This window comes from Ambystoma mexicanum, chromosome 2p, assembly GCF_040938575.1.
Source record: "Ambystoma mexicanum isolate Mex_15411 chromosome 2p, UKY_AmexF1_1, whole genome shotgun sequence".
Taxonomy (NCBI): Eukaryota; Metazoa; Chordata; class Amphibia; order Caudata; family Ambystomatidae; genus Ambystoma; species Ambystoma mexicanum.
Genome location: NC_090923.1, coordinates 416,382,310 through 416,395,605, shown reverse-complemented (window position 1 = coordinate 416,395,605; position 13,296 = coordinate 416,382,310). Strand labels below are relative to the sequence as shown.

General features: G+C 45.0%; 1 protein-coding gene across 4 annotated transcripts in view; it reads left to right on the top strand.

Moving 5' to 3' along the window:
• KCTD6 (potassium channel tetramerization domain containing 6) overlaps window positions 1–13,296 on the top strand; it is a 46,706-nt gene that overhangs the window by 21,700 nt on the left and 11,710 nt on the right. For 2 of the 4 annotated variants that reach the window (XM_069643761.1, XM_069643760.1), the window contains exon 2: window positions 3,666–3,762. The exons of the other annotated variants lie outside the window; for them this stretch is intronic. In XM_069643761.1, the coding sequence (XP_069499862.1) occupies window positions 3,736–3,762 (27 nt within the window). In that variant the 5' untranslated portion in view covers window positions 3,666–3,735. The remainder of the gene's footprint in view (window positions 1–3,665; window positions 3,763–13,296) is intronic. 4 annotated transcript variants of the gene reach the window in all.

The following is a 13,296-nucleotide window of genomic DNA, read 5'->3' as shown; positions in this document are numbered from 1 at the left end:
TCCAGCACACAGAGTGACATCAGTTAGGTCAGTAAAAGCACTTGTACGCATCACCTTTGCAAAATTGAGTATGGAGGCAAGTAAAGGTTAGATGGAACACAGCTAGCAACTGTTAATAACAAGTACGCTCTCCCAAGGGAATTGGGCAGTCTGTTTCCTAACAATAAAAGTGTTCACAATTAGTCTATGGAGGAACCAGCATTGCCAAAGCCAGTAGGATCAAGAAGGATGGACCTTTGGGAAAGCCAAAGTCAAATGGACAGCACCAGTTCTAAAGGAAATCTTCAGAGGAAAGTTAGTTTATAAGTCAGTTATTCTTGAAGAAAACGCAGGAGCTCAAGAGGAGCCTTCCCGATAGCACACAGCTGTAAGACCTGTACAGTGGAGTTGAGATCAACTGAAAGTGAAGAAAACGGCACACCCAAAGCAGGGAAGCACTGAAAATGGTCCAAGGTAAGTACAACCCAAGCCCCACAGCACCTTGAAAGTGAAGAAGAAATTGTAGTTGGCTTCCTTCTAGGTGCAACGTTGCAGACCCCGATTCCTGCTCCTTGGTCATGGTGACGAAAGGGAGGACCTTTGGTGGGCTTCTACGGAAGCACTCTTTAGAAGGCGTCGGCAGCAATGGATTCAGCTTACTTCAGCGGCTTTGTAGCTTTTGGCGCTTTTCTCTCAGTGCCAAGAAGAAACGAATATCGCTGGTTGAATTCTCTCTGCTTACTCGTTCTGGTGAGGTGACTTTTGTTGAAGAACTTCTGTCTCTGGAGGTCCACACGGATGCCTGCAAAGATTCTGCCAGGTTTCGTTCTTCGAAGACGATGCACTCGGTAATGGTCCAGATACCCCGGGTTCTGCAGCCCAGGAAAGTCGCAGGACGTCGGTGGATAGTCCAAAATGAAGATGTTCTTGAGGCTAGTTGATCCCCCAGCCTAAGGGAGGAAGTCATCCATGGTGTGTCTTCCTGTCGATTTTGAAAACTGGTTCAGCACAGCCGCAGGGCTTCACTGGTGCCTCTGCGGCCCTCAAAGGTGCTACTGACGCGTCTGCTTGTCATCTGCTTTGGATTCCTTGTTCCAGTGATCGACTCTGTCTGTAGTCCCAAAATCCTTGTCTTATATGCTGTAACCCATTCATTCACACTTGGAGCTGTCAGTCACTTGGGGAGTAGATGTCTTGCAGGACAGCCAGCCGCCCAGTTAGAACTGGTTTCAGACAGGCATACCTGCAGACAAAGGATAGTGAAGTTTCAGGCTCCTCCCTCGCTTCCTGCCTTCCCAGACACACTGGAGCCTGGGCGGGTCAAAAGGTAGTAAACACAAATTCGCTGTCACCAGCCATTTAAGTTTAGTCAGTGTAACTAAAAGTGATATGAGTTGCAATGTAACCCCAACCCCCCTCCCCCACCCACGCACCCTAGATAAGAGGGTGTGTGCTGGATCCACACAAAAAAAATGGAAGTAAGATCCAAGTTATCTTACTATTCTTGGGGATGCCTGTATTAAACTTAATGGACTTTACCAGACTCCATAAAACAATAAGAATTACAAAATCCCAGTCAGAGAAAAAGAATGAGTGAGCTAGATTAAAATCAATATAGCGGGTAGATTAAAATCAAAATAGTTTGTAGTCCAGCAAAAGTGCTGGGGGTCTCTCTGGTTAAAGGGAATTATCATAGAAACTGAAAAATTCTCACTAACAGGACCCGTCGAGGCTGCCCCTTCTCACCGCTCCTGTTCGTGCTGGCAATTGAGCCACTGGCCGCAGGGCTAAGGGAACGACACCTTGAGAGGGGCATCCAGTTTTATACACACAGAGTTCTACTTTCTCTGTATGCAGGCTGACGATATAGCCTTATTTGTGAAAAACCTGGTAGAGCTACTTAATCCCATAGTGAGGCAGATAGTCCAGTTTGGGGAACTATTAATTTTGACAAATCCGTGATCTTCCCATTAAAGAGTGGTGTAGTGCCCTTTGGGGGCGACTATGGGTTATGCTGGAAACAGGTTCACACTAGGTACCTTTGGGTGGAGATATCGCGAGATCCGGAGGTCTTGTTCAAAGAGAACTACCAGAGGGCAGAAGACAAGTTATAGCATCAACTAGACTGGTGGATGGGCATTCTTCTGTCGCTAATGGAGAGGGTTGTGGTGTTAAGATGGAGGTACTACCTACATTTCTATATCTATTCCAGAACCTTCCAATCATCCTCCCCAAACACTTTTTTTTTTTAAGAAGCTGCAGGGTATCATGCTAGGGTTTTTGTGGGCAAGAAGGGTCCCGAGGTTGAGTTGTGGGGCCACACACACACAATACCATTTGGGTGGGGGGTCTGGCGCTCTCAGACTTTGAGTACTATTTTTGGGCAGCACAGACCCACTTAACACTCCTTTTGGTATGAGGAGACGCAACCGCAGGCCCCATGTACTAGTTGAGAGATCACTGGCAGCGCCACACCTACTCCGGGCAGGGGTCCTTGCACAGGGCAGGCAGCGGGGGGTGGTGAGAGGCGCTGTTACCTCCTTCTATGTAAATAAATTCCTGATCCTGGAAGAATTCAAGGGGCACGGGGCCTAACCTCTCTGAATGTTTTTCTATACTTAGGATCCGGAATGAGTTACGCCCCTTAAACCACCCCCCTGCCCCACGCCCGCCCCCCACACGTTTAATCAGCAGCCTCCTACTTTCCCATTACTGCGCGAGGTGGTGACGGGGCGGGGGGAATGTATCTCCCAGATCTACAAGAAAATGCAGGCCTCTTTGCCTGCGGGGGGCAGAAAACCTAGAAACGGACCGACACCTAACACTCTGGTTCTTCCGAACTGCACACACCAACACTGCAGTAAAGCTATTTTGCCTTTTCCCTCTCTCCCCACTAACCTAACCTACTACCCTCTCTTTGGGGGCCGTTAGAGAGCCTGGAGAACATGCAAATGTCAGTGATGGGTGGTATAAAACCAGTAATAACACAAATCAATTCTAAGAATCCTTATTCAAGGATTGATTTCTGCCCATTTCACAATTAGGCTATTTTGTGCTCTGGATTACCTCCTCAGTCTGGTCTTCCCTTCATTGTACACATTCTAAAGATTTCTTTAATATTTTTGCGTCCCTAATACTAGGTCAATTGCAGACTTTACATTTTCAAAATGTGGTTCACTTAAAATACATTACTGCCCTGGGCTTAAAGCTAATTGGCAAATGTATCCTATTGTTCGCTGGCTTCTCTCGAGGTCCCATATTGATTTCTTCACTGCTGAGCATTCCCTCTTTCTATCGGCATTCATTTGTGCAGTGCAGACTAGGTCATTCATTCCTGCTTGTACCTCGCATCTTGAATGCATTTCTCTCACATCCTGTTAAATCTTAATTCGATTGAAACAAAAACTTGGTTTCTGATTCTTTTGATAACCTTTTAAACAAATACCTACTGCTTTTCTGTATTTTATTTTCATTACAAACCAGAACAAATTATTTGTAGACTGAAATCATGAAACAAATTTAAATGTAAGAGTGAGAAGATTTGGAATAACTGTTCAGAGAGAGGCCCCTTGTTGCAAGTCTTGTCAGTTTTGCGATGTATGTAAACCATTTAATTGCTTCGCTAAGGTCCCCCCCCCTCCTTGTTTGTGCTGTAGGTTTATAATAGTTTGCTTTGTCTTTTGTAGGTGAAGTGGGGTGTATGCATACATCAGTTTGAGGTATTTTACTCTTATCGTAAATCAAGCATTGGAGCAAATGGATAATGGAGACTGGGGGCATCTGGTAAGCAATGTTGAACTAACGACTTGGCGATTAGAAATTAAGAGATGGCTTGTACAAATGCTAGTAATTAGGACAGTGTGTATGAATATAAAATAAACAGCTACATGGTGTGTATCCATATTCATAAATCTGCCTTTGTAAGTGGTTTTGTGTGTTGGACTACCAGCCATAGTGGCAACAAAGTCAAGCTGCCTTGGCTTTACTGCCTGAAAACTGACCCATGAATCTTAGACTGGGTAGTGCACAGCTTTGTGTTCAGTTGATAAGTACTAATATTTAATTTAAAGTAACGTAAATACAGAGGTATTTCATCAAATATAATAATATAGCATGAATTAGGACAGTTTATTATGCATTATATTTTAAGAAGTACTGTACAGCTTGAAACGCAGTAGAAGTACTCCATTTACACATGCTTGCCTGCAATAGGGTTTACCTGAGGGGTTCAAAGAAAAATGGTCGGTCTGTTCCAGAAGCAACCCTGTCAACAGATGAATTGCTACAAGGGACAGACGAGGGAGGACTGCAATGACCAGGGATAACTGCGTAAGAAGAAAAACCTGAACTGTGGGGGATGGGTGGCGGGAGAACACTGTGATGACAGCAGCTTCCAAGGCTCTTGAGAGCAGGATTAGGCTACACGGATAGCTGGATATTTGTCTGCAGAGGCAAATACAGACCAAGGCAGGTCAGCTGGAGTCTAGGAACTGAAGCAACAGCCAGGGCAATTACTCAAAAAATAGCCCAAAACATGAGGACAGTCTAAGTGGAAAGGAACATCAAGGAACTGGGAGAAGTGAGGAAACAGGTGGTCGCGAACCGGAGCATGGCAACCACTTTGAAGCAACTAGGCACCTTAGGTGTTCCATGTCTGTGGGCACATGGAAACCTGCTTCCTCCCCAAGCCCTCCTCAGCCAGGATGTTGGTGACGAAACAAGCACAGCAAGTGAGGAGCGTTTACGTGGGAAGCCGGTTCCCAAGTCTTATTGCAGGCAGTCGGCATGATCAGGCCTGGATCGCCAGCCAAAAATGCCATCCAGCAAGTTGCAGTGTGGACATTGCAGGTATCTGATGTGGAATATTTAATCGTACTGACTTTTGCAATATAAGTTCTTTATTGTACCACCGCAGTTGTAGGCCACAAGGATACAGTTTCTGTGACCCACTCGTCTGTGAGCTCTTCATAAAGAAAGCAGAATTAGGCTGATGCCCAAGCAGGCAGATTTCCCTGGTTAAAAGTACACCTCCACCTCAGAGCTGTTTAAAAGCCGCCCCCCCTCCCAACAGACCACCTTCCCCAACATTATTCAGCTCCAGACAGTGCAATTACTGCATGCAAACATTTCAGAAGGTTACTCCACCAATGGGTCGAGTAGCATGAAAATGGTACTGGACCCTTCCAAAAAGTACGAGAGTATGTTAGTGGTTAAGCGGGTCTTGCCAGGTCAGCTGTTTTACAGTATGACCATGCGAGAGGGATAACGCCACAACAAAATCTGTAGAAATGACTTCCCATGGTCGAAGTGGTAGGGTAGGTCTGGTTGTTGTAAGATACCTGCAGGCGGAGGTTTACCTTCATTACAGATGGTACGAATTGTAAACTAATTGTAGGATGCAAGACACAGCGACAATAAAGATTAGAGTATACAGCTACCCCTCCCTCTTTTGTGCAGGTCTGATCATCTCTCTCATAATACAGGATAGATGCTGGGAATAATACTGCACTGAGCAATGTATATTTTTCTAAAAATCCTTAATTTGTTAAACAGTTTCTCGTGTAAATCAAAAAACAGAATACAGTCAAACATAGATGCACTTAAAGTGTGTGGGGTTAGTCAAAGTGTGTTCATTTCATCAGTGATACACATTTAGATAGTTATTACATAGTAGGTCTAACAGGCTATGCTTCTGGAATAAACGCACACAAACGTTTGACGTATGTTATACACAGAATGTTCTTCCAACGCGTTAACCTGCGGGGTGTATAAGGAATAGCTCTATTGGCCGCTATGGGATGTAGTCTATGGAATATTGTCGACACTACATGTTTCAACCCTTCCTAAGGTGCTTCGCACATCCAAGCGATCGCCTATTTTGAGAAAATGGGGGGCCTTCATCAGGACAGAAAAAATAATTTGTTTAGGGAACTGATTCGGTTGTCTAACCCTTCTCGCTTGTAGATATCTGTAATGGCACAAAACAAACAAATAGAAAAAAGCGAGGGACGTTGCTATAAAAAGTGGGTGCACTTACTTATGTGAGACCCGACATGGGGAGACTGCTGACCTTAGGACCAGGACAAACAGTCCTCTGTGAGTAATACCCTTATTTCAAATTGACACCTGTAACAGAAAGCATTTTGTCTTAGTGCATGATCACACAAGCACTTTTGTTGTGCAATCAGAGCCATTTCTTATTAGTTTAATTAATAACCTTAGGCCACTATTTATCGGCTGAAGGTGGGTGCGGTGAGTTGGGTTCATTAGGCGTCCTCTTACCTTCTGAAATTCTTTGGATATACTGTAGAGGAAGAAACATAATTTACCACTACTGAGCTATTGTATCTGACCTGTATTATGAGAGAGATTACCAGACTTGCACAAAAGAGGGAGGGGTAGCTGTATACTCTAATCTTTATTGTTGCTATTGAAATACCCCATATCGAGTATCAGCCACCTGAAAACAAAAAATTAGGCTTCGCCCTTTATATTCATGAAGGATGCAAGACAAAGCCAACAAAAGTGATGTCTGATTAGTTCTCTGGTTGCATTAACTCCACAATGGCCTGCCACTGGGGAACCACATTATAACGAGTGTATCTGTTGTCAGTTTTTCATAGGGACAAAAGATGCCCTTCTCTGAAGTATAAACCACACTTCTTTTCGAGGTCCCAAGAACAGTTCCTTGGGCTGAAGATAGTATATGCTTTCTTGACCAATTGCAGAAGGAAGAAACGAAAAAATACACATTTTCTCCTTGAAAAGGAGACATGGGGAAACGGGATGTTGGTTTTGGGGAGTTTTCAAGGCATCCGGGGCTCGATCCTCTCACCCTGGTTTTTCAACCTCTACAGTGACTGCAACGATCAAGTTCAAGACCCTTTGCATTGTCCACAAGAAATTCTGGGCACGCACTAAATCCAACGCTCTCTTCGACCTTCCTCCTCGAGCCCTTCGCTCAGCTATCTCCAGCTCTCTAAGGGTTCGACTCTTCTCCAGGCAGAGAGTGGGGGGGGGTGTAGAGTTCTCTCCTCTGCAGGTTCCTCCCTCGGGAATGGGCTCCCTGCCCCTCTCAAACTTGAGCCGAACCACCTGAAGTTCCGGAAGCAGCTCAAAACTTTCCTCTTCTCCTCTGCTTTCTCTCCCTCCCCTGTTGACCTACCTGTCTGCTGTACTGACTGGTGGCTTAGCTACCCTCAGTCTCACTGGGTACCAGGCTCTTTGTTGAACAGTCACCCTTGCACTGCCTCCGGACCTACCACGCACTTGGGGGCTGTATCCTTAACGCTAAAGTCCCTTGTTCTCCAGGCACTGCCCAGAGCCGATCTGCACTTATTGAGAGCATTGCTGCCCTGTTTTTCCCTCCCCTCTCCCTTGCAATCCCCCCCACACTTTCTCCATGCACTTCTTGCAGTTACACGATCTGAATGACACAAGGCCTAGTAAGACCGTTTGTCTTGTCCTCCCTCTATCTTCCCTCCCTTGTCTTTATATGCCTAGAAACACTAATGCTAATTGTTACAAGACCTATAAACTGCTGTGGTCAGCATGGAATTCCACTGGGAAATGGGCACCTAAAAGGAGAGGACTCCATTGCATGCTGTTGTTTTGTAGGGCCAAAAGTTGCTTTTCGAGTACTGATTAGTTCTGTTCACTTAAGTCAGTGTTTGAGTTATATGCCACTGGATGTTCGTGATACTCCCAAAGCCGTATTTGGATTTATATTTCGCTTTAACAAAGAATTGAAACAGTACAATAAACAATAAAATGCAGAGTTGGCAGCATCAGTCAATGGTTCAGGAGGAATAGAGGGGAGACAGGTAAGCCTTTAGACGAGTGTTAAAGATGTGAATAGTAGAGGAAGAAATAATATCCAGGGGGAGAGAGTTCCAGTGAAGTGGGGCAAGAAAAGAGGGAGAGCGAAACCGAGAGGAAGCGCAGGGTGGTTTAGGGACAAAAGCTGAAAGGTGGACTGGGAACAAAGAGTGTGAGTGGGGGAATAGAAGGAGACTAATGATGCCAGGTAGGAAGGAGTAAGACGGTGAACCCATTTGAAAACCATAGAAAGGAAGGGATACTGAAGACAAGATAGAAATTGATAGATGCGAAGAGGAGATTGAGGTCTGGGGAGAGAGACCGAAGAGACGACGAATGGCAGATTTTTAAATAGACCTAAGAGAGGTGATACGATAAGCAGGGAGACCAATCAGGAGGGAGGAAGACTAGTCGATACATGAAAAAATGGAAGTAGAGATGAGCAGTTTGGTCACTTGAGAAAATAGGAAGGGACTAACAGGGTTGAGACTCGAGAGAAGAAAGTGTCAGTTAGAGCCAATGAAGGAAATATAAGAAGAAATGGAGGGAGAGGAGTCCAATACAAAGCCAAGATTCTGATCGGAAGAGGAAAAAATGGAGGGGTGGGTTGAGGATGGAAAGGAAGAGGGAGAAGGTGGAGGGAAAAGCCAAAGTTTTCGTTTTAGATGGGCTAAGGTGAAGGAAATGGGAGCGCATTCAAGATTGAATGGAAGGGAGACGGGCAGAGACTTGAGAATGCAAAGTGTCAGAGAACTCGAAAAAAGAAAAGATTTGGGATCATTGGCATCAAAGTGACTTGAGAGATTGAAAGAAGAGATAAGTGAAGAAAGAGGGATGATGTAAAGTGAAAATAAAAGTGGACCAATGTTAGGAAAGATATTCGGTTTATAGCACCTTTCCCTCCATTTTTATGGACCCCCAAACCTTTTGCTTTCATTTTTTAATCTGACATGCTCTTTTTGCAGTAAAGTTAAAGCTCCTGCTTCACTACACTGGCTTTTGCTAATTTGTCATGGGGAAACTGACTTGTCCTTCAGGCTGCCAGTACTGTGAATCATTGTTTCCCTTAGTCTTGTTTATCACTTTTGGTAACTTTCTATCATTGTACAATGCATCTTACAATGCATTAAAATGGGGGAACATATTCTTTTTTGTTTTTTACCTTAGACAAACACTCAGAGGATTTATGGTTATTTTAGGTGTGCCTAAGGCACAAGCTGGTGGCAGCAGTTACTTTTTTCTATTTATTGGTGTATTTTTACTTTACCCGTACTGCGATTGCCACGTTTCGCTACCTACTCTGGCCAGTGTCCAAAAAGGGCTGTGCCACAAGGTTTTTCATTTGTCCCATGGTCATCTTGTCACTAACCCTTCTTCCTGACCTGTGAGGACAGGATAATCCTTCCAATGCCCAGGCGGGTTGAGGCTTTTTTTGCGGGCTACAGCAGGGCAATGTGTGTTTGCTGCCAGAAACTGCATTGGGACTGTCTGGTCCCAATCCACAATCTGGTTTCAGTGTGTCTGGATGGTATGCATGAGCTGTGCCACCAGTGGTCCTGATTGGACCACTGCTGGGGGTGTGTGTGGGCCAGAGTTTTGATTGGCTAGTAGCAGTTTCGGCCCTTACCTGCTTTTTTGAATGAGAATAAAACCCCTGCATCAATTCCTAAGAGATCCTGGAAGAAACCTGAAGAAGCTAAGTATCCTGTCCAGACGTGCAAGGAGAATGTGGACCCATTGGGAGAAGCCCTGGCGACCAAATTCTACAGCTTGTAGGTGATCTTTAGCCCTGTGAAGGAGCTGTGTCCCATGGAGTGGATAATCCATTCTCGATGTGCTCGGAGTCCTGCGAAGAAGAGCCCACGCAAGTGCCCCTGGATCACCAAGTGGCTGTCCAGCTCAGAGTTTGGGCTACCGTGCTGCAAACGTTGCTGTTTATTGTTGAGGCCCGGAACATTGGGGATCGACAGCTTGTGCTATAGGACTCCTCTATGCCAAATTACATGGTGCCAGCATCAAGGCGACCGGAGACGAGAGGTGAAGTCTGACCATGGCAGGTGTGTCCACCTGCGTCGCTGTGCATCAGTGGGCGTCATCCAAAACGGCTTTCCTGCATCCAGTCCTGTGTTGTTAGGGGCCCTGCGTCGAGTTCATTTGCGTTCTCCAACCTGAAGACCTTACATCAGCATTTGTCACTAACCGGAGAAGTGCCAGGGAAGTGCCTGAACCTGCAACCCCTGGGCATCAAGGACCGTAGATGAAGGTGGGAAAAGCGACCTTGGACCCTCTTGTGTAGACCTGCCAAATCCTAAGAAGAATCGGAGTATAAGGGGTGAGTTGGAACAGTACTTTCCTGAACCCCTATAACCACTTTAGAAGTTTGGTAACTTTTAGATGCTTTTATAACAGTATGGCTTTGACAATGCTTTCTTGTGTAAGCATTGTGAAAGTGTGGGGACACTTTTATTAGCTAGAATAACTTGTCCACTACCCCTTGGAACTCTTTGTTGGACCCCAGAAGCCCTACACTAATTGTTTTCCATCTAACAAAACTGTGTCCAACTTTGGTGAACCTTTGGGTACAAGGCCCCATACATCTTAAGGTTTGACTTCTAAAGTTAGTATTGTATCTCTGTGGACCTGTAGTGCTTTATACTAATACGTATCTTCCTGGGCAGGGGTTTGTTGTGTATTTGCCCAACTCCATTGATTGTATCCATGTATATTTTATTTAGTCTTGTGTAATATAACATGCTAGTATTCATTTGTCATAGTGTTATATGGCCAGAAATATAACTGATTGCCCAAGTATGTTCTTTGCCCTTTCACTGTGGGTACTCGTTGAGGACCTCTTACAGGCTCACCACCTCTTGTGTCTTAACCTTGACCACTCACCTTGCTACCTTGAACTGGTTTGGCTACAGCTCCCAGAGTTGTCCCTGTCACTAAACTAGGTTGGCCTTCTATACATCTGTCCACCAGGCCAGAGTGTAGAAAAATCAGTCTTAACAACCAAGAACAGAGTGTTGAGGGACACTGTATAGAAGTGGGAAAGAAGGAGATTTGGCCAGCCCTGGAGACAAAGTAGAGATACGATTTAAACCACATGAGAGCGGAACCACGGATACCCAAGGAAGAACAAAATGAAGGTAAAGTAGGATGATCCACAGTGTCAAACACAGCAGAACGATCATTATGATAGAGGAGAGCTTATTGTGGTGGGCAGAAAGAAGAGTCAGAGACATGCAAGAGGCCTGTTTTGGTGGAATGTGCAGGCCGAAAGCCAGATTGACGTTGGGGAAGAAGATAGTGGAGATGACGATAAGAGGAAAGTTGATAATAGACAAATCACTCTGAGCTTAGACAAAAAGGGAAAAAGAGAGATGGGGGGAATGAGCAGGACCGGAGGGTTCAAGAGAAGGGCTTTTTTCACAATGGGGATGATGGTAGCATGTTCAAAGGAGACAGTGAAGACAAAAGAGGAAGGAGATGGATAGACCAAAGGGATTGGATGTGAGGGAAGAGGGTCGGATGGAGATCCTGTAGGATGGGCACAGGAAAGACAACAGTCTGTGAGCAGGGAGAAGACTGAGAAAAAGGGGAAAAACAGGGAAGTGGGGGAGAGGAAGCAAAAGGAGGTGACAATGCTGTGGAAGCAAAGGAGGCTTGAAGATCGGAGACAGTGGATGTGAAATACTCAGCCAGGTTGACTGCATAGAGAGAAGGGTCCGGGGATGCGCCGAAAGAAGTTGAGAGATGACGTGGATGAAAGAAGTAAATATTGTGGAAGTAAAGTATTGTTTTTCGGCTGTCGGGAGGAGGGAATCGTAAGATGAGTGTCGAGAAGAAAGCAATTCCTGATCACGAGAGGATTGAGCCTGATCCATCAGGTTTCAGAATTAATGGCTTTGTCCTATCTGGCTGACACACCGTCCCAAGTTTGAGAAAGGTGTTCTCTGTTTTTGTTCTCCAAGAGAAGGTCTGCATTTTGCTAGGAGTTTGGTAATGGGAGCAGTCTTCTCGGAGCACTGGGGTATGAATTTGTGGTACACATTGTCCAGCCCAAAAAAACGCTGCATCTCCTTCACAGTGGTGGTTGAGGTAAAATGGTAATGGTAATGGTAAAATGGTGAGCTGGTCAAATATGTATTTTTCCGGTTTAGGTAATAGGCAATGTTGCTGAAGTCACAGTAGGACTTCCAGGACCTGATGATGGTGTCATTCAATTGAGGTTAAGAAAAGCAGAATCTCGTCAAGATATAAAATAATGGGTTGCTTCAGAAGGTCCGAGAAGATTTCATCCATAAATTGCTGAAATACTGCTGTGGTGTTGGCAGAGCCAAAGGGCATAACCTTATAGCCATAGTTCACGTAGAGTGTGCAAAAGTAGGTCTTTCACTTATTACCAGGCTTAATGCAGCTCACATGGTAGGCACCTTGCAGGTACAATTTTAAAAAAATCGCTGCACTACTCCTATAGCTTCCAGGATGTCCAAGATCAAGGGGAGTGGGAATTTATCTTTCATCATAACCTGCTTTAATCTTCTGTATTTCAAACATCAGTGTGGCTCTGTCGAATTTAGGTACGAAAACAAAAAACTGTTCGACTCCTCCCTCAGCTCCCCCTCCTCTTCCGCCTCAGTAAGCTTGGATTCTTGAATCTGCTCTTTTTTGAAATTGGGATATAGATATTCCTTTAGAACAACTTTCTCGACTGCTGAAGGTTCTACGTACTCCCAAAGGTGGAGCCACTGAATCTGGATAAGGCCCATGGAGCAATTCATGGAGTGATGTGGAGTTAGTTCTTTGTCCTGAGATTCCTGAAACACCTACATATCCATGGTATCTCGGGGGTAGCCTTTGAGAGGTTGCTTTGGTCATGGAGCACTTCGCCCTTCTCCACCTTGGTGTTCTCACAGCAGCTAAACCTTGTCCGAGGAATGGGCATATTGTGACCAGCCAGGGTGTTCTTGAACTGTGGGTAGAAAAAAGATTAGAAAAAATGACAAACTGGTTGGGGATGATGAGGTGAGCAAGAGGGAAAGCCATAATATAAAGTGTAAAAGTTTGCCGAGGACTGGACTCTGGTATTCAGACCGTGCACAACACCAGTGATTTATTCTTTCTACCAATTGGTACAACATACATCTCGCTTTACAAGCTAACCACAACAGGAATAACCATCAGGGCGCTTTGCTGCCAATGTGCCTTTACCGCATGCAGCACCTATATCTGATTTCACAGGTTTAAGACGCCAACACCAATTGTTGGTCTGGCCTTGAGAAAGACCTAGGTATAGGTCGCAACACGTGTCGGCAGACAGGCTTGAGATCTTTGTAAAGAAACAGAATACAAGATTTTATCCAAACCCTTTATTTGCTTCAGCCAGCTTACTTTGAGCAGCAATATTGCTCAAAAAATGGGTGCTGTCTCTAATTTCTACACAAGCAGCACATCAAAATAGTGGAACTCTAGTTCTCATTCTGTACTCGCGTGAGT